A 21,834-nucleotide genomic window follows, 5' to 3' on the forward strand; every position below is an offset into this window, starting at 1 on the left:
ATACCTAAGCTATTATGATTTGGTTTAGGCAGGGCTTAGTTAAATTAAAAAAAAAAACTAACCATCACCATATGCAAATTGGATTATTTGTTCAAATAAAACAAATAAGTATGACTGTCAAAGTTTAGTGGGCACTGTTTATGCCGAATCTTAGCAGCCTACCCCCACCCTTCGCCACTGATACCTATATAATACATGTTAAGTAATTGCTAAAAGTCTTCAGCGCGACGTTTAGTAGATAGCATATACGTCTAACCAGTATTAACTTAAGAATTCTAATATTTTCCATAATCCTGTGAGATATAGAGAAATCGAAAGTATAAATAATGGAAGCGGAAGATTTAATTAATCTCCGGTTACAGGTAATGTATATATATATATGTGAATTAAAATATATATATACAATCAATTGTAACCTATCTGTTCGGACATGGAGATATTACTGGACGACTTTGTATAGCTTCGCAAATATTTCCCATGTTCGACCCGTCGCAGAAATATTCAGTTAGACTGATACTTCCTGCGATTTATGATTTCGTCAAGCCGTTGTAATGGGCGGCTGACCTAATGTGAATAATTATAAATTAGGTCGCACACAGTTATGTAAAAATCGTGTAGTTATCTTTTATGACTATGCGAGACCAGCTTTCAGAAATAACTGTATGTATATATATTATTTTAATTAACTTCTTTCTATATTTTGTCCCTTATATTTTGATTATGATAATGCAGTACAGATTTGATGTACGAACTACTTAAAGGAAAAGAAAATTATCTTCAGCTTAACTACGCATATTTATTTTATCACATGAATAATATTACAATATTTGAATTATACTAAAAAATATTAAATAATTTGAGTATAAAAATATAGCACACATTCAGTACATATAGGCGAGAGGATAGTAAACATTTAGAGTAATAATTTGTTCATCAATCATCTACATAAAAATCGCTTCAATATATCAGTTCAATCCTTACGAACGAATGTGACTTTGTTATTTGTATTAAAAATATGACTTGTTCATTGTGTGATGTTATTTTCGACGTCACGCCAAGAGACGCTGGTCGACCAACCCTGGGATCCTGCACTGCGGAGACGATGAATCTGAAAAATGAAAAGTCTGTTAAACAAATTTTCAAGGGAACAAAATATTGGATCCGACCATGTCCGATCCTAATAAGATAATTATGGGTCTCCACAGAGTGGAGGTTTGTCAAACGAAAAATATATGTCAGCCACTTGCTCAACCTATTAGGTCCATACTCTGACTCATGCACAAATTGGAAAACAATATTTGTACTTGTCAGAACCAGGATTCGAACCTGGGACCCACGACGCTATAGGCCGACGCTTAAGACGCGCGGCCATCGTTGGTGTATACTGGACATGATAAAAAAATCGGTGTGTGTACTTATGTACGCGCGTTAGAAGTTATACTTCTTTGGCGTAACAAAACGAAAACAGAACTTGTGATAAACTAGATTCTTTGACTAGCTCTTAATTATCTTGTTAAATTACACACTCAAGAAAAAGGACCGCTTATTGGAACGCCGATGGTTTATTTCTATACACTTTAACTTATATTACTAAATTATATAATGGTTTCTCGTTGTTTTTATTTTTAAAGTACCAACTGTCACTCTGACGTTTAATCGTTTGTTTACGTTTAAGGAATTGCAAATGGCCGACGATAATATATTCGCTGCCTAGGCAACGGAACAATTTTAAGCTATAATATTACACTGAATAATCGTCACGATTGCAGTACCATACTGTGGCGTAAAGGTAGTGCGTTCGGCTGATAACCGACCAATCAGTGGTTCGAATCCAATCGAGTGCATTTTTTTTCGTGTGAAAAAAATAAATTGTGTTACATGTCACACGCCAAAAATACACTCTGATTTGATTTTCCAAACGCGCCAAAAGAAGTATAATTTCAAAAATAACAACGAACAGCATTATTGAAGTATATCTCTACATACGACCAATTTGTATTATAAGTCGAGTTGCATATAAAACGTTAGTTTACGAGTTATCCTTATTTTTTGCACATAAAATGTGCAAAAGTATATACATATAATGAGATATAGACAGCTTCTGTGATCAGTGACATTGAGATAAATTAATTTATCTTTTAACAAAGTCGTGAGACAATTTAATACTAACGGAATTAAAGATGTCTTTTTATGAAATTGCAATTATTTCATTAATTGAATCCGACATATTTCTAGAAAATCTGGCAAAACGTGTTAAACGAATCGTTTATACCGCTCGAAAAACAACCAATGCTAAAACAATAAAATACATTTTTATTGCTAGTTTTTCAATATACCTATGCACCGAACCCACGGTGGTCCAAAATAATTGAATAATTGTAAAATATAATATGATATGAAGAAATAAAACAAAAACTATACGTAGTAAATTATTTTGATTGCTGAAAGTGATGAAAAAAAAATGGAATGGGCAAAAATAAACGAAATGTAACCTTTAATGAAACCGATGATCGAAAAGCCGTTCATTCTTAGAAAAAAATGTCAAATTGAAATATTTATAATGTTATTAAGTTAACATCAAACGGCATTAGACTTTACGACTATTTCTATAAAATAGTTTAACATAGCTTGTTTTTATTTTTATCATTGTCTATCAAAAGATATTGAAAAACTATACAAAATAATGGAAAACAATTGATAATGATTGTAGAGCTTTTTAATTATAGTTGATTGATAATTGATAAAATAATTATTAAAAAATATAATATAAATATTTAAATACAGTAAATAGGTCTACATTTATCTGGAAAACGTTTGTATATTAATTAGAGGTAATTCTTGCCTCATTTTACCACGTTTTTCTTAGTTCGTATTCTTGTTTGTCCAGTACAAATTCTTGCAATCGATTTTTAACTAACTTCCCGACTAGCTAGGCATTTGAAACTTTTAGAATATATCAGAACACGATGCCAATGCATTATTTTAATACTTTTAGCCATCTTTAAGCAGAATTGAATTCATTTTCAGTTAATTCTGTTTTGTATGGAAAGTTATTTCAGAAAATTCCGTAAAAAGTAAAGGAAACTATTATTGGTTGCTAAGAGGGTGGTTCTAGCAACTAAATTATTAATATATACGTGCGTTACTATAGAAATCAAAATGAAATGTCAAAATGACATTTCAGTATTCTATATTTGTTTGTTTGTTTGTTTGTTTGTTTTTTATTTACTTCATATCAAGTACAAGCATATTGAGCATAATAATTCAACAGAAAATTTAAAAACGTTGTATATAAAAAGTTCTTTTTATCTAATAATTATTTATATATAGTTTCGTCGCACCGTGGTGAAATTTCCCTGCAGTTTTTCTAAAATACAAGATGCAGGTGGTACACATGGACACTGTGTGTCCTAATAATAAGGATCATTAAGCCACGTGTGCTCGATGACAACTCTTAGGTGAGCATCCCGGAAGTGATAATAACTGATGGCCAGACATTTACACTAGAATCGAAGTATGGAGTGCCCAATGACATTAATATGGACGAAGCATCTAAAAAATAAAATGACACCCACTTTGTGCCGACACGACACGACACGACACGACACGACACGATGGCGAAATTCATATTTTAATATCGGTATCCTACGCTCAAATGAACATTCTGCTTGCAAGCGGTCTGGCGACACCGCTGGGTCTGCCCATACAAAATTTCTGACTGTCAGGTTTCGACTCCACTGTTATTATTATGTTACAAAATGCCAATGTGCCTAGTTAAAAATTGTAAAAAAATCTACTAAACACTCCAAGAAAGATGGGATATCACTTTGCATGTGTTAGTATTATTTATTATTTATAAAATGCCATTTTAAGATATTGATGAATGTTTATTCAATTCAATTGAATGACAGGAACCATTGGACAGTCAGTCGCCTGTGATTCGCTGGGCTCGCTTGCGTCTAATCTCCGAGAAGTCGTAAGTAACCGAGAATCTGTTTCTAACGCAATGAGTCATGACACTAATACGCCATTACAATAAAGGTTATATTACTATAAATTCTCGAAGCTTGTATCGCATAATGGAAACGGATACGTCAATGGTCACGTGACATCTACCTATACATCTGTGAATGACTTTCATGGAAAATTTCTCGTGCGCGCCGGGTATGAAGTGAGTCGTCCATTTAATATGTCATTGGGAGTGCCTGGTAAATGAAAAAAATTCCGAGAATATTTAGATATCCGTGGTTGAAGCGACGTGGCGCTGTAAGTAATAAGAGGGGTGAGAAGCAGAAGCTAATGGTACCGACTAGTTTTGAATTACTCACTACTTAACCAGGTTCGATTGTAAAATGATCATACGGGGAAAACATTTTGTTTTTAATTAGCCATTTACTCAACCTACTAGCTCAACACTCTGGGTCCCAATAGACGTAATAAAAAACAATGTATATTTGACAGAGCAGAGATTCGAATCCGGGACCCACGACATTATAAAAGTTACCGTTAGGCAACGGTGGGTGTATACCCCTACCCCATAAAAAAATCATTAATAGTTCATCATTAATAATCATGGACAATTTAAAAACACATCAGATAATTATATAACTACTAGTTTTTTTTTTTTAACTAATATGTTTACTGGGTTCGCGCCAATGTGATCTACTAATTAAGCTGCGTGCGTTCTATCTAACTACAGTGAAATTAACTAATGATGTTTACATTTATTTTGAAGCGCTTAACAAATTGCGTTAATTTTGGGAGTCGACTTTTGTATTTTAAATTATAGTATTCCCTTAAATTAATAACCGTTGTCGGGATCTCTCAAAATTTTAGTTATAACGTACTTGCACTTGCAATAAATTATCATGTTACGGATATTTTACGAAATTTACGGTCCCCATAACAATTCACAATAATTATGTCATGATTAGGGATTCCAATCCCGGGATACCGAATCCCGGGATTCCAGGATCCCGAGCTATTTTCGTTACCTATGAATCCCGGGATTGATAAACATAATCCCGGGATTTCGGGATTGATTTTTTTATCAATTTTCATGGAAAATAAAATAAAAGCGAAAATATAACAGAAAAAATACTTTTATTAAAAATAACTACATTAGAAATAAACTGAGTTTGAATGAAGTTTGATTTATGTGTAGCCATGTGTAGGTTGCCGATTCATTTTATTTTTTCACATAAATTATTAAAATGAGAAAGATTGGAAAAAAACAATACTTCGCACTTTTCACAAAGTAATTCCACCATGATATCATACGTTTTACGGCAGTTTCATATTTGGCTGACTAATTAGATTTATGAAGCGGAAAGGCCATAAGTACGCCATGATTATTTGCTTTACTATTTTAAATCTCGCTAATCCATTCATTATGTCTTTACTATCAGAAACAGCAATCTCATATTAAATTCACATTATTATTTATATTACAATATTATTTACTCCATTAAACTTGTGTATTTCCAAGATTGAACGTATACAATATTAACAATAAATGTCTTAAATAGTATAAATTATACTAGATTTATTTTTAACCGATTTTATCAATGTTATTTGTAAATATAAAATTTTTATATTAACAATGGAAAAAAATGCCAATCCCGGGATCCCGGGATTGTCAAATTGTAATCCCGAAATCCCGGGATCAGAATGTTGGCTCGGGATTGGATTCTCTTCAAGTCCAATTTTCATAAAATTCGATATTTTGTATCAATTGGTAGATAAAACAGATTTATATATTGTGTGTTAATATCACAATCGTAGCTCTACAATTTTTCGCAGAAATGGCAATACTAGTATTGATAAAACATCAAATTGAACGTGAATCATGTCCATTTTGACAGTTCCTTCAGCAGTATACAGAGGTATTTGCTAATATTCATAAAGCCTGAATATACTTTATGTTTCGACTATTTATGTACTATCAATATATGGTAAGTATATTACAGTGAAAACATTCTTGATTTTTACAAAAAGAGTTTTAACTTTACGTCCAAATATCTCAGGATCCATTTTGATGGACTTGACCCATAATATTATAGGTATATTAATTTGAAAACAAAAATACATGCACCGTTGTGTCTTATTCTGTGCGAAATCAAATACACGCATCATATTTTAGACATTCATGAAACGATATTTTAATTGAAATATTTAAAGATGTCTTCCAAGTGGACCGCGAGCGTTAAAATTTAAATGCAAAAATCCACCGTGAAGTTACATTAATAACATTATAATAAGTGGTACCGGAATTATTTTTCGCCGGAGCAATTTTGCATATTCGTTACGCAAATAATAAAATAAAATTACGGGCCACTTAGGAGCGTTTATACAAAAATATAAACAGCTATCACGAAATGAAGAGAATTAAGAAAAAAACGAAAGAAAAGGTTCGTGCAATACAAAACGTCTTTCGTTTGCGTTATGGTATCGCCGAGAAAAGCAGTGATGCTTAAAATTTATTTGTTAAAAAAATGTTAAAAACATATAAGAAGTACTTTCATACTACTCAGATATATACCCACTAGAAAAATGATAGAATCTGAATATATCAATAAGGTAATTTGATAAGCATTTCATGTATGACCTACTAGTTTAAATTGTCGTCATTAGATAGGAGGCTCGTAGCATAATCGGTTAATGCACGGATTGGCGTATTTTTTTAAAATACAATTTTTCTAGTGGGTATATATCAGAGGTGTTTTCAAGTTATGTATATTCAATATACAGAATGTTACATTCTCAAAATCTTGTGAATTATTCATTTGAATATAAGAAATGCTTTATTAATATAAGTAGTGTCGTCCCCCTCCATTTACGAAAGTGAAAAGATTCTGTCACTTTTACTTTTTTCAAGGTTTTTCGTCTGGATTCGGGACTTGGAGGTGAACAAATAACACGCCGGAATTGTGGTCAGAAACGGTGAGGTTTATTACGTGAACATTTAGGGCTACATTTTATATAATATCAATCTTTTGCGGAGATCGAAATAGAGGTGTTTATAATTTTACTGTCAAAATCCTTCTTCCCTCTTCTGCGCATGCGCGCCAAGATCCGGCGCAGAAAGCAATGCGCAAAATGCTGTGTTGCCATTCTTGTTAAATTACATATTACAGCATTGTCAGTTTTATTATTTATTTATTTTTGCAACCAACCCTTACTATTTGTCGGCTTGATACCGATTCGGGCTCTCCAGATCCACAGAGACCTCCCCAAATGGGGACCATTTGGGAGTGTAACAGTAGGTACCATATTAAAACTATCGACCGAGGATACTTGATGGAATTTGAATGTAAATTCTAACGGATTTAAGTATTGTATTATTAAAAAGAATAATAAAAAGTAGCATGTCAGAATATTTGTTTAACTAATATAACTTTTAAAAGACTGATATGATTGATATATCTCAATTGTTAACTCCATTAAATTGCCAATACGTTGCCATTGCCCTGATAACTATCTTAGAAATAGAGAGCATCAGTTGTTTTTTCTCCCGAGGTGCAGAACCAACCTGCTACAGGTAATACCAGTTGGGAGGGCGATAACTATGTTCAACCAAACTGCTTCGGGTGTTGATATATTCCACTATCCACTCAACTCTACAACTGACATATTATTGTCTATGCTCATTTATATAGCATAGACAATAATACGAACAGGAAATGACAGTCCATAAAACAGTTGCATTTTGGCCTTTCAACAGTGTAGTGATGTAGTCAATATACGCGCGCAACTCCACGTAACATTCAACCTAAATTCAAATTATAATGTAAACCTTCCAATTCAACATAAAACCAATGTGATAGTCCTTTATTAGTGCCGTGTTTATCCAAACTGTATATTATCTACGATATAAAACCAAGAAAATACCACCACTGTGTATTATTCCTCACTACCCGAAATTATCACGCACACTCAACGCAACTTTCTAAATAAGATAATCTTAACATCGGGGCTACATCAGCATCTTCGATAACCCCTCGATACTTTTGATACTATAGATCTACCATCATAAATTGGCGTTTCAGGGAGGGCGCTAGTATGACATTGAGAATATTACCATAACTAACAAAAAAATGGTAATTTATAATTTTTTATTGGTAGTAGATTTCTGTACAAATATTATGCAATCCAAACATGTTGTAAAATTAAATGGCATTTGTAACAAATTTATCCTCGATAGACAATTTTAGTTTCAAATTCAACCGGCCGCCAACTTACGATGGTAGATCTATAGTGTGACCTGAAAAAAAATAGGTGCCACATTTTAAAATTTAGTTGACATGCAGATCAAATGTTATGTTTAACATAGGTAGGTAAGTATATGAATATAAAAAAAGACTTTCTAATATTTTTTCAGCTCGAAACCTTTCTTCAGATTCACTTTCATAATATACTAAATATAGAAGATAGAAAAGGTTTTTTTAAACACCTTTGTGTGGAATGAAATAAAGTTTGGAATCCACTCCAACATGGCCGCTGTGCGACAGTAAATTGAAAGAAAAAAAGCGGGCAGCGAGTGGTAAAAATGGCCGACGGTAAAACGGTACACTCCATTGAGACGATAAATTACATTACGAAGGGTGTCCAATTGATATCAACGTAATGCATTATGGCGCGTAATGCGCCTTGAAATAAGACGACGCGAGTGTGTATTATTGCATAACTACTGGGTAACAATAGTGGGACATGCTAAAAAGTGACTTGCTTGCTTTTGCTTTTTCACTACCAAAATTTGAATACGTACGGATGGAGAAAAATATTCCGAACAGCAATGATTTGAGTTTCCCCATCTCCACCCGCCATGTATATACAGGCGCGGTTTGTGCACGGCCGTCTTCCATGGCGCTATAAACGTGTCAGAATGAAAAGATTTTAGTGCCACACTTCCTTGTCCCGAAGCGATGCTGCACGGATCTGATGTAGCAACCATGCACCTTAGTGCATAAAGAAAGAGTTTTAGAAAAGAAAAAGAATCTTGGTTTGCTCTGCCATCGTTTATCTTTAATGACATGAAGTGTCCGGTGTATCCGTGTACTGTACGTATATGAACACAGACACGATTAATAAGATAGAAATTTGGAAACCAGTTGCCATGCAACAATAATTTACATTAAACAGTCAGGCCATAAAATGGGAGATATACCAAAGCCTGCCCGAATGCACTCAAATATTACAAATATTGAATGCGGGTTTCGTTTAGATGACAAACTATAATGCATATTATCGACATATTCGTAATAATTATACTTCAATACGTGTTTAAATGTATCGCATATTTCTCCACTAAACCTTTTTACACACTTCTTCTCGGTTATATGTAAATTGTACGTATTACATTTCACCGTAGCACAGTTCGCTGTGAGCTTTCTTATCGGAAAGAGACGACCGTATAGTATACGGTCACCTCTATTTTCATCGCCGATTTTGATAAAATTCATGAATTCAAGAATGAAAACCTAACCTAACAAATAATCCAGTATATCGGCTATTTTTTTAAATTTTCGCCGCTGGCTTTTGTAAAGTGTAAACCGACAAGAACCGTGTTGAACATGACATCTCAGGACTATACGATCAAAAGAGATTGGACGGTCTTTGGATACCAGAAAACCTGGACTGGAATGAGGCTATAAAGAAAATGTGCCAAAGTATGTGGATAGATTTTCACCATAGGGCATCATTAGAAAAGGGGAAATGGAGTAAGTCTATTCTACCATCACCACGAGAGGTGCCCTGGTTTGTAGAGTCTTCCTTGACGAGGAACGAGCTTAAGTTAATACTGAGGCTAAGAACAGGGCACACGATGGGCAAAAGATTTGATGTCGTTATGGGAAGAAGCGAATTGCAGCGCTGCGATGAATGTGATGTTTTAGAGGACATTGTACATATAGCACTACAATGCCCTAAATATGAACTTCATAGAGTACAGCTGCGAATTGTGGATATCTACGAGAATGTTATTAAAAAAAAAATAATCGCTGTAATGTTTTAGAATATAGTCGTATTTCAGTACGTCCATGTGAAGTGGTGTTAAGATTTTTTATATTTATTTAAAGAGGGATTTAAAAGAATACTATTTTATGTAATAAAAATACTTTATGCAGTCATCAAATATTAAAAATCAATATAAAGGATAATAAGGCTTCAAATTATGTAAATAGACTTTCTACAACGTTTAAGGAATGTCCAGGATCATGCTTTGAAAATAGCATAAAAGCTCTATTTCGACGTACGCTGAGCATGTGGGCCGTTAAGTAGAAATCGGTGAATTAGTGGAAGTAAGAAAAACAAACGACGTTATATTAATAAAACGTATTAGTTGAGGCTAACATAATGTCGACATCTCTGCATTTGGCCATTCGTGAAGTGAAAACTAAAGAAAGTTATTAAAACTAAATGTCTAAATAAATAATTAAATTAAAATGTCTGCACGTCATTTTGCATTGCACATAAATTTATAGGAAAGAAGAAGAAGGAAACACCACAAGCTTTTCTTTTTTTCTCGCTGAATATTAGGGTTACACTGGTACGACACGACACGTTTTTAACTCAAGAGTTCTTTCTTCTCACCGTCACGCAGTGGGTTCTTTGCATAGATAATACTAATGGGAGAGTGTGGGCAATAGCAGTTGTGATCCAGGGGAGTAGATCACCACCTACAACCGACTAACTAATACTAAAAACATAGTGCGCTACAACCTGATACTTCAGGCTGAGACCTCTTGAGACATCGGTGAGACCCGTTTCTAGAACTTTCCGTCATCTTACAAGAAGCTGATAAAACTTCACTGGCGTGGATTGAGGTTTATCGGAAACTGTAGAAGTAGAACTATTGACAGTCTGCCAGTCTCGGCAAACGTGGTTAGGATTCTGTGTGCATTTCTATTATGCGGAGTTAAAGATCTGGCAGAGAAGATAGGATACTTTCACCAAAGGCAGCCACACATATGTTTTATTCCAAATATTAAATGACAAATGGAGATAACCGCTTTGACTAAAGATCATTACCCCAGTCAATTCTTGACTGGACATGGTGGCTTCGCTGGCAGGCTCTTTGAGCTTGGTTTTATTACCCGTTAAACATGTCCATGTGGCAGAGAAATATAGACTGCATACCTCGTCCACTGAGAATGTCCAAAAATGTGTCCGGAAAAGGAAGAGCTGCTCAAGTTGGTTGACCAGTTGTTGGGATCATCGGACCTGGTCGCCAAAAGAGCCAATTTTGTTGCATTTAGAACATTTGCGGCGTCATTTTGCCAACTATTGGTTTTTGTTACTTATTTATTACAATCTCTCCCATGGGTACTCTTAACTTAAAGTCATGTAAATTCAGTCAAAGCACATTTGAGTGCAGCATAGCAACCTCGGTCTTTGGTAACTGCTTCTGAGAAATTCCCAGTTATAAAAAAAGACACTTCACATTTAAACGTAGGGTCCCGTGATGATTAAGACTGTGTGGTTTGGTGGGCCCATTAGCTTCAATGTACACATTTCTGTGTAAAAAATTCTCCGAAAGTAGAAAATACGTAGATCAGACCATGATAGGCAGGTATAAATTTCAATACAATTTTGATTATATTAGGAAATTGTTGTATAGGCTTATTATTTAGCGATCGATATTAAAAATTAAACCATACAGGCACGAGTATTGTCAATAGCCAATAACAATAAGAATAGTAAACTAACATCTACGAAACGAGGAGAAAAAAAATATACAATACCGGATATAATAATATAATAAGTAATAACAAAAATTGGTGAAGATCACGAGGCATTTGGAAGACGGTGACGAATTTTCGGGGTCACTGTGACGCGACTGCGGGCAGGCGTTCCGATTCGTGCCGGTCCGGTCAGAGTCTCGGCAGCCGGGTACGAATCGTTTCGGTCCACTCCGGTTATAATATTATTCATTATCAAATTTGGCGATCGATTCTGACGATGCGCCGGCTGCCTGCCTGCACGCCCGTTACGAGGAAATTAAGTGCCGTACCGTATTTGTTGAAATCTTGGAAAAATTGTTTTTGATGCAGGAAATTTACTTGGGCCAGACAGGAAGAACAACGGTAGAGATAATTCAGGGCTACAACTTGTCAGTGGCGAAGGGTGGAGGTACGCTGTTAAGATTATTTTGTCAATCATACGTATTTGTTTTTATTGAACTAAGACAACTATGTACAGATGGAGTTGGAAAATTAAAAAAAAAAACATTTAAACCCTGCCTAAACGAAACCATAATAGTTTTGGTAGGCTTTGGGCGATCCGACAAAATGGTGCAATTTTTTTAATTTATGCTTATTTGTTTTCGTGGAATTAGGAATATATATTACACATATTGTTGGTCAGTTTTAAGCCAATAATAGATAATAGTAAAAAAATACTCGTCTATCTATAAAATATCCAAAATTATGTATGATTTAATGTCATAATTATAAGTATTTTATAGGTAGACGAGTATTTTTTTGCTATTTTCTATTATTGGTTTGATTTTCGCAGGGTATAATTGAATTTTAAATCCTAACCAACACCATCTGTGAACTGTAGTATTAGTTCAGTGAAAACAAATACGTATAATTGACAAAGTTTAGTATGCACTATTTATATCGGATCGTAACAGCCTATCTCGACCCTTCGCCATTGAATAAAGTATACACCAGTGGCTAAAAGTGGATCCTAAGTGGATAAATAGTACACAGTAAACTTTGTCACAAAGCAAATCATATTAGAAAATAGATAACAAATATTCATCTCTAAAACTATCTAAAATTATGGCATTTAATTAGTATACCTACTTTTAGATATTTTATAGATAAGATATGGCCGCGCGGCTTAAGCGTCGGCCTATAGCGTCGTGGGTCTCAGATTCGAATCCTGGTCTGGCAAGTACACATATTGTTTTTCAATTTGTGTATGAGTCAGAGTATTGACCTAATAGGTTGAGCAAGTGGCTGACATCCATTTCTCGTAAAAACAAAATCTATTAATACAAACCTCCACTCTGTGTAGGCCCATATGATCTTATTAGGATCGGACATGGTCAACATTATATTTGGCAGTTTAATATTAGCTTTTCTATTACAAACTGTTAGTTTACCGTGCAACTCTTCCTCATAGGCACATTAAGTTCAAAGTATTTTAAAACTCAGTTAGAGCATATTTGAGTGTGTTGCGACCTTCTTGAGATGTTTCTAGACATTAAACTTCAGCTTCACACTCAAATGTAAGATCTCATCATACGCGCCCGATTAAGACCGGGTGCGGTTTGGTGGGGCCATTAACTTCAATATCCAAGGCTTTATGGGCTTCAGCGAGCAGTGAAAAAATCGCATGGTACAAGCACACTTATTAATATTATTGTCTGTTACTAATTTTACTTTGTGAATTAAAGTTACTGAGGATAGTTAATATTAGAGTGAAATGCAAAATACGATTAGTAAATATTTTATTTTAAAATGAGAGAAAACAAGCATAAGACTAATATAAGGTAGGTGCAATTTACTTGAAAGAGTCACTGGTAATACAATTCCGCAAAGGAAACGATGCAAAAAATCGTTTATACTCGGAGAAAGCCAGTGAAAAATTGTGATTTGGTATAGGTCGGTTGATGTTCACAAATTTGTCGTTCGTTACGTAATGTTGCAACAGTTATTTAATACGTGTTTTTTTTTTAAATACAATAAATCAATTTAGTGTAGTATACTCTATGCTAAATGAAAATGATTGAAAAATATTGTTAACCTAATTGAAAATTGGTAAATATTAGGAAATAAATGGTTTAAAATATTATCAACAAAACAGTACTTGTTCCATATTCCAAATAGTAGCTCTTAATGCATAAATAATTACTATTATTATATTAAGATAAAAGAACTTTTTATATACAACGTTTTTAAATTTTCTGTGGAATCATATAAACTTGACTTGACTAGCTAAAACGATCAAAAAAATTTCTACTTGATAGAAATAATACTGAAATGTCATTTTGACATTCATATTGATTTCCATAGTAACACACGTATATATTAATAATTTAGTTGCTAGGACCACCCCCCTAGCAATTAATAATAGTGGATTGAATTACGGATTTCTTCCGAATTAACTTTTCATACAAGACAGAATTAACAGAAAATGAATTCAGTTCTACTTAAAGATGGCTAAAAATATTAAAAGAATGCATTGGCATCGTGTTCTGATATATTCTAAAAATTTCAAATATCTAGAGGTAGTCGGGAAGTTGGTTAAAAATCGATTGCAAGATTTGTACTGGTTAAACAACCACCGAACAAACAAGAATACGAGCAAAGAAAAACGTGATAAAATATGATATACTATATGATATACTATATGATATACTTACCCAAAATAGACCGTAACTAAAAAAACTCTATAAAGACTGATAGGTATTATTGATATGCCTCATCAGTCAATTTCATTAAATTACTAGTGTTGACGATTTTATACCTCTTGAACGTGGTATTTATTGATTATTATTTAATGATCTATTATTAGGGTCTTGACGAAGTATACACCTATTGATTGTATTATTAGTGATAAGGGTTTTTTTACAATCATTTCAACTATTCATAGGTTGTTGGTTCAATTTTTATTGTGATCCTTGACTTAATTAATAGGTAAGTGATATAGTTTTACCTTCTTAATGTATTGTATTAATTTGTTATACAAGATTGAATTAATTGTATTCGTTATCAGTGTGTATTTACCTTTTGGTGAGTGCACATAGTGCATGAAGATGCCGAAAGGCGAAACCAGGGTCGCAAAAAACTACTCAAATGGAATAGTACAAAACTTAAATCCAATAGAATTTAAGATGGTATACTGTTTTTTCACGTCTGTTTGGAAATAGAGAATGGACGCAATAGGTTGAGCAAGTGGGTAACATCAATTTTATGAAAAAACAAAAATATGTTGATACAAAACCTCCTTTCCGTAGAGTGATCTTCTTAGGATCGGACATGGTCAAAAAAAATGTAAATAAGAATTAACTACCTAATACAGTGGTTCCCAAAGTTGACTGGGCTCCGACCCACCTAACAAAAATTTCCAATCTTGGGACCCACCTCTTAGCTGTCTTAGAGAAAAGAGGGTATAAATATTGGTAATGCTCAGATTCCCTAGTGGCGAGTCGTGGAACTACTTAATGCTGTCTTATCTGTTCTAATTGAAATAAAAAAAAATATTTTTTATAAGTGTTACCAATATGAATGAAAGACTATTGAAATAAGAAACACAACTTAAATAAAAAAAATTATTACTTAAATACCTACACCTGTAAGGTTTTTTTTACAAAGTTATTTCAATGGGAATGATGTATTATTGTTTCTTATTTTTCTTCATTACAGTTTTAGTATCAACTTCAACTTTAGTTACTTTTTATCGCAGTGAGTTTGATATATCAAATTTATTTCGGTATTTAGTTTTAATGTTAACCATAGCCGAAAACCCGACCTCACATAGATATGAGGTAGTAAACAGGAGGAGGACTTTCATAGCTTCATCGAACAGGCAAGAATAATTATTTGCAACTGAGTGCCAGAATTTCGTTAACTGTTTACGATTGAAACTATTTTTCAGTGACGTATCTTCTGATAAATCAATGAGTTCTTCACTTGCTTTTGTTGACATATTAGTTGGTAAGTCGTCTTGAAATGGGTTACAAATCCAACGCAACGAATCAAACTTTTTCATCTCTTCCCCAAAATAGTCGTCAAAGTATTTCTTCTATTTACTATTATTACTTCCTATTTTTTTAAATTCATGTATACAGTGGCGAGGGCCCACTAAATATTCGCTCGCGACCCACTGGTGGGTCGCGACCCATAGTTTGGGAAACCATGACCTAATATATCGTGTCAGTGAGCATTTGCCATTAGTGAGTATGCATAGTACTTGAAGACGTCTAAAGGCGAAAAACTCAGATAGCAAAAAATGGCTTAAATTGAAATTATATATAAAACAAATGATGCTGTTTGGTATTTACGTAAAAATAAAATACTTACTATGAAAGTACCTCATTACATGTCTCCCCAGAGGACAGCTTTCTTGGCTCTATCAACACTGACCAGACAGCTTCCATGCGGGTGCCATGCTACAGCAGCCACGGCAGCCCTGAAAGAAAGAATACCATAATATAATTTAAATGAAAATGATGGTAGATACTGACAGTATGGACGGGTGGTTTCCTGAAAAGTACACAAACGAAGTGAAAAGGATGACAACGATTTTAATATTACAGAATGATTTGGATGCTAAATAAACATTTCCGAAGATGAAACGTCACTTAGTAGATGTATTAGTTTGTAAGGATGTAATTTAATAGTTACTCGAACTTACATTTATTATTATATAACTACTATTTATGTATACTTGAAAATTGTGATAAATTGTGCTTATATTTCGAAGGTTAAATCAAATGGTAAAGATGGACAGTTAAAACTGTTTAAATCTAATAAAACAATCATTACGTTTAATAAATTTAAGAATTCTGTGGTCGCAGGGTAAAAGTTCTTAAGTCGTGTTTTTACGAAATTAAGATTTTAATGTTATCTTAAATGTTGATAAATGTAAGCAAAATAATAAATATGTATAGAAATAGCTAAAATTGAGAAAATCATTTTTAACTCTAAGTAAAATTACTTATTGCTACACACTATCAAAAGCTTAATTATACAAAAATAATGTAAAAGAAATTGAAGAAATAAAAAAAAAAAACAATTAACTTCTGTGCGTATTTTGAAAACTGCGATTTGTTTGAAAATCGGCTACGTCAGTTGCAACCAAACTGACTTAAGCACTTTTACCCCGAAAAAAAAGGTATAACTGAATAAAAATATATAATTTTCACATTTTTTATAGTACCATATCTTTGCATGAACTATTTATTACAGTGGAAAAAAATATATACTAAAAATTTAAGGAATTCGCATTGTATCACTCAAGTACTAGGTATTATCTAATTATAATCGGTACAGTACAGTTATGTAATTTTGAGACTAAACCTAATGTAGTTTTTATTTGAATAATTTTACTAATGGCACAAAACACCCGAGGGAACGGAAACCAACCCATTGTGCAATATTATAAAAAAAAGTTATTTTCATTAATAAGGTTTTCGGAGAACTGGTAATATGTTATAAATAGTTACCAGACAGAATATTACGAAAAATATTTCAAGTACGAGTATAATATTATAAACGTAAGCAAAGAAAAATCGTTTATTTTTACAGATTTGACGATGGTGTGTAAACCGAAACAGAAAAATATGTTGGAATTTTGTAACTTTCTTTATTTATTTATTTTGACCATGTCCGATCCTAATAGGATCATATGAGTCTCTACAGAGTGAAGGTTTGTGAGAAATGAATGTTAGCCACTTGCTCAACTTATTAGGTCCATACTCTTGACTCTAAATACAAATTGAAAAACAATATTATGTGTATTTGCCAGACCAAGGATACGAACCTGGGACCCACAACATTATTAGCGTATGCGAAAGCCGATCGGCCAACGTAGATTTTACCAATGAGAAATGGGTAAAATTACAGAAATAAATATACAATAGTTATATATTATATAATATATAAAAAAACGTAATAAGAAACCAATGGGAAAGTAAAAAAATAATAAATAATGTAAACATACTGTTGTTTACTAACACTTATTATAACAAAACCTTACAAAATATGCGGAAAGCTTCTACGAAGCTTTCATCAAGCTTTGACAGATGCCAGGTGCACTGAGATCAATTTAGAATTGATTCAAGCCCACGTAGAAATTATTAGATAATTTTACGAAAACCTTTTCGATTAGTATGCTTAAAAATCTTATGTAAATAAAACAATATACTTATTATGCAAGAGTAGGTACTTATTTACAGCAACAAATTAATTAAATATCACACGGATATTACAGCCTTTTTGCATCGTACATGTTCAACACAAAAAAATCTCCAAGAGATAGTATCGGGGCTTATAAACATTTTTTTTAACAATTAAAAATAATTAAATGCGTTTTTACATGTCCAAATAAGTGTCATGCACTTGGCAGTGAAGTAATTACAACAAGGAAAAGAGTATAACAATTATAATTATTATTCGGTGTAAGTTGGTAACGGTTTGTGACAGTTTTGACGAGATAAAGTGGTTTAAGATAAGAAAGGGCTGGCAAAACACATTAAGTGCACGATAATGAAACGTCAATGAAATAATTATTTTTTATTAAGAATATTATCGATTTAAAATTATCTGATAATTTTTTTATGTCGGCATGTTTCGTTTGACCTGACAATTCAATATTAAAATGTACATTCGTAATTTATACTAAGAAATTATACAAATTATTGGCAATTTTTTAACATTTGAAGTACTGGTAAAAACATTTTTGGGAGCCTCGTAAAACAAGACAAAACTAGTGTTTAACGGCCTGAATATACAGTTCAGTTGGTGGCAATTAACTACAATAACGTTTTAATATTTTATCAATCGTGCCTATATGAATTGTCACTGGCTAGTTCCGAGAAGGCAGGCAATATAAATCAAACCGAGTCTCGGACCTCTCTTGTAAACGTGTCAATGTCTGAGTTACTCAGGCTTCTAGTCTATACCTGGCAGACTAATCAAGCATGCTACCAAATAGACTCAATATATCACTCAATACTCAGTATATCTACACATAATATGGATGATAAAATTACCTAATAATAAATATAAAAAAATCGAAGTATTTGAACTAAAAATAATAGTAAAATTGACATGATTAGAAAGACAGATCCCAATAAATTATTTAAAATTATTTTGTAGTTTCTAACCACGGTTTGCCACGATGGCAAAGCGGCTTAAGTGTCGGCCTATAACGTCGTGGGTCCCAGGTTCGAATCTGCTAAATACACACATTGTTTTTCAATTTGTGTTTGAGTCAGAGTATAGACCTAATAGGTTGGGCAAATGGCTAACATCCATTTCTCGTAAAAACAATTCTGTTAATACAAACCTCCACTCTGTAAAGGCCCATATGATCTTATTAGGATCGGGCATGGTGAAAAAAAATCATCTTGTAAGATTGGGTAGCCGTCTGAAAAAGTATCAGAAAGAAATCTATTAGAAAATTCCTAGAAAATATAATACATTGAATGAAACGCATATTTCGATTGCCGGGCGAGTGCTCTAATTACTTAGCTATAGACTCCTTACATACGGATTTCATCGAGTACATATGATTTTAAGGTGTTTCTAATTTCCGTATTAACTATTTGAATGGCACCAAGCTGCTTAACATATTTATTGTGGCGTTCTTATACGAATGTCAAATTATATTTTTTTCTTAAGGGCCCACATGCCCAACGAAGGGCAAAATGGAGTTTTTATGGTATTTCATGGACTGTTCAGTAAGATAGCTTATAATCAGTATCTTTAGAATTATCTTGAACTGTGGTAATCTTGTTTTTTTTGAATAATAAAATGCCTAATTCTTGTAAAATTTGGGATCACGGAGATTATAAATATGATTTTTTATCGTACATATTTCACTATAATCATAATATGTCAACATAAATTTTACTAATGGTTTTATAAATGCGTTTAAAAGTTAATACATCTAAAAAATCTTAACACCGCTGCACATGGATGTACTGAAACATGACTATATTCGAAAACATTAGATCGAGAGGTTTAAAAGAATACTATTTTATGTAATAAAAATACTTTATGAAGTCATCAAATGTTTAAAATAAATATAAAGGATAATAAGGCTTCAAAATTATATAAATAGATTATCTACAACGTTTAAAAAAATTTCAGGGTAATGCTTTGAAAATACCACAAAATCTCCATTTTGACCTTCGTTGGGCATGTGGGCCGTTAATATTATAAATATATTTAAAAACTGTATGAGCGACTCATGTTAAGTAAAACAAGTTAAGTCCTGAATGTGTTAAAGATAAGAGGGCGTTAATTCGACGAAATTTAACAACACTAGATACTTGACCGTATGCGTTTGGGAGTCATTAAAATGTTATCTTTTTAAAAGATGGGTTAAGGAAATATTACGAGATGTTAAATATAAAAATGGAAGTCACATTTGGTAAGTAACTTTATATTAAGCCATTACATATAATAATTATGATAACTGTCCAAAACGAACTGATAAGAGACGTAAAATAATACAGAAGCATTTAAAACAAACAGGAAATGCATTTAAATACTGTCTATGGTACAATACGACGTGGACAAGTATAAGTAGGTACAGAAAAAAATGGTGTCATAGTATTATTAAGAAGACAACAGTGTTGACAGTAAAATATATTTAACATAATGCCTAGTATACAAAGATACACATGTCTATAAACTAATGAAAATTTGTATAAAGGCCGGTTCGGATTAGTCGAGTGGCGAGTGATTTAGTTACCACTAAATGATTTAGTTACCACTACATGATTTAGTAACCGAAAAGTGTCTAAAAACAGTACATTAGTGGGTGACGTGTCAAAATGAACAATTGATTAGTATTTTAGTAATTTTTCCTGTCCGTATGATTAGCTTCATTATTTTTGTTATATATACACTAGAATCATTTTTATTTTTATAATTTTCCTGTGCTCTTCTCTCCCCGGCACTTTGCATTAGAAAGTAACTTTAAACACAGTCAGAGCTCACTCTGAGCGTAGCAACCTTAGTCCTGGGTATCTTCTCCTAGGGTATTCTCGGCCTAAAACTGAACTAGATGCTTCACATCGCCAATGTAGGGTCACGTGATACGCTCGATTAAGACCGGGTGTGGTGCGTGGCGGGTTTTGGTTTGGAGGGATTAACTTCAATGTAATTGATTAGTATCAAATATATTATAATAACCTTGTCATTAATAGACAACTTGATACTTAGAATGACCTAGGTACATGCTAACCTACTTTTGAATCATTCGGAATTCTATATAAATATAATATGATTGAATTTATGATTTACCTAACAAATTTAAATTTTTTCAGTTTTCCTGTGCATTTTGGTGGTTTTTATAACGGATTTTTAAATATTTATTTAAAAACAAATTTGATCTCAATAATTTAAGGCTATCGGTTTCCAATATAACATCCCACTGTGAACTGTGAAAAGGCCAACCGCCTAATTTCGCAGTAAATATTCCCCGGCGAATGTACCTTTTTTCGGGATTCGAAGGAGTAAGTTTACATGACCATAGTTGGTGTGGAATAGAGTGGATATGATTAGTCTTACTGATGACTGAGGATCGTGATCCAGAAAGTTTGGCCTTCTGACAACCTTCTCCGGGTTTTACTCCAACCCTCTCGACATTCAGCGACATGCAGGGCCATTATCTACGTATAATCTGTAGAAATCTTGATTTGGTCTGTCCATCTGAAGGAAGATTTTACTCGACCTCTTAGAATATCATCCTGACCCTATATCATGAGTTTTTCAGGTAGTCATTTTCTCTGTGGTCATATGACTGAAAGAAAACCGATGAGAGTCTGTTTCGAATATGGAGTTCACTGATTATCGATCGAGTCGATGGTAAGTTCACCCATCCACAAAATTCTCAATATCCGTCTCCAGCACCACATTTCAAAAGCCAGTATCATCTGCCTTCTAAGACAAGAGATCTTTTTACTACTTATACGTATTTCGGTGATTTTCCAAATCAGTTTTTCATTTTTTCTCGTTGCTATTAATTCTCCTTTTGATATAAGGCTCGCAACCACCTTTTTCAAATCGACCCGAGATATACGGATATATTCGTTTACCATCAATTTCGTCTTGGGTATATGGTTACTACTCTTCTAGCCTTTGCCTA

At 33.2% G+C, this 21,834-nt stretch overlaps 1 protein-coding gene across 1 annotated transcript in view; it reads right to left on the bottom strand.

The window, feature by feature from the left end:
- Positions 1-1,006: 1,006 nt before the first annotated feature.
- Positions 1,007-21,834, bottom strand: part of LOC147073139 (autophagy-related protein 16-1-like) — a 47,004-nt gene continuing 26,176 nt past the window's right edge. The window contains exons 5-6 of the mRNA XM_085945258.1: positions 16,035-16,143; positions 1,007-1,108 (exon numbers count right to left, since the gene is read on the bottom strand). Coding sequence (XP_085801384.1) covers positions 16,050-16,143 — 94 coding nt within the window. The 3' untranslated portion in view covers positions 1,007-1,108; positions 16,035-16,049. The remainder of the gene's footprint in view (positions 1,109-16,034; positions 16,144-21,834) is intronic.

Source organism: Rhyacophila brunnea, unplaced genomic scaffold (assembly GCF_057557595.1).
Source record: "Rhyacophila brunnea isolate RB1 unplaced genomic scaffold, BYU_Rbru_1.0 scaffold_18, whole genome shotgun sequence".
Classification (NCBI taxonomy): Eukaryota; Metazoa; Arthropoda; class Insecta; order Trichoptera; family Rhyacophilidae; genus Rhyacophila; species Rhyacophila brunnea.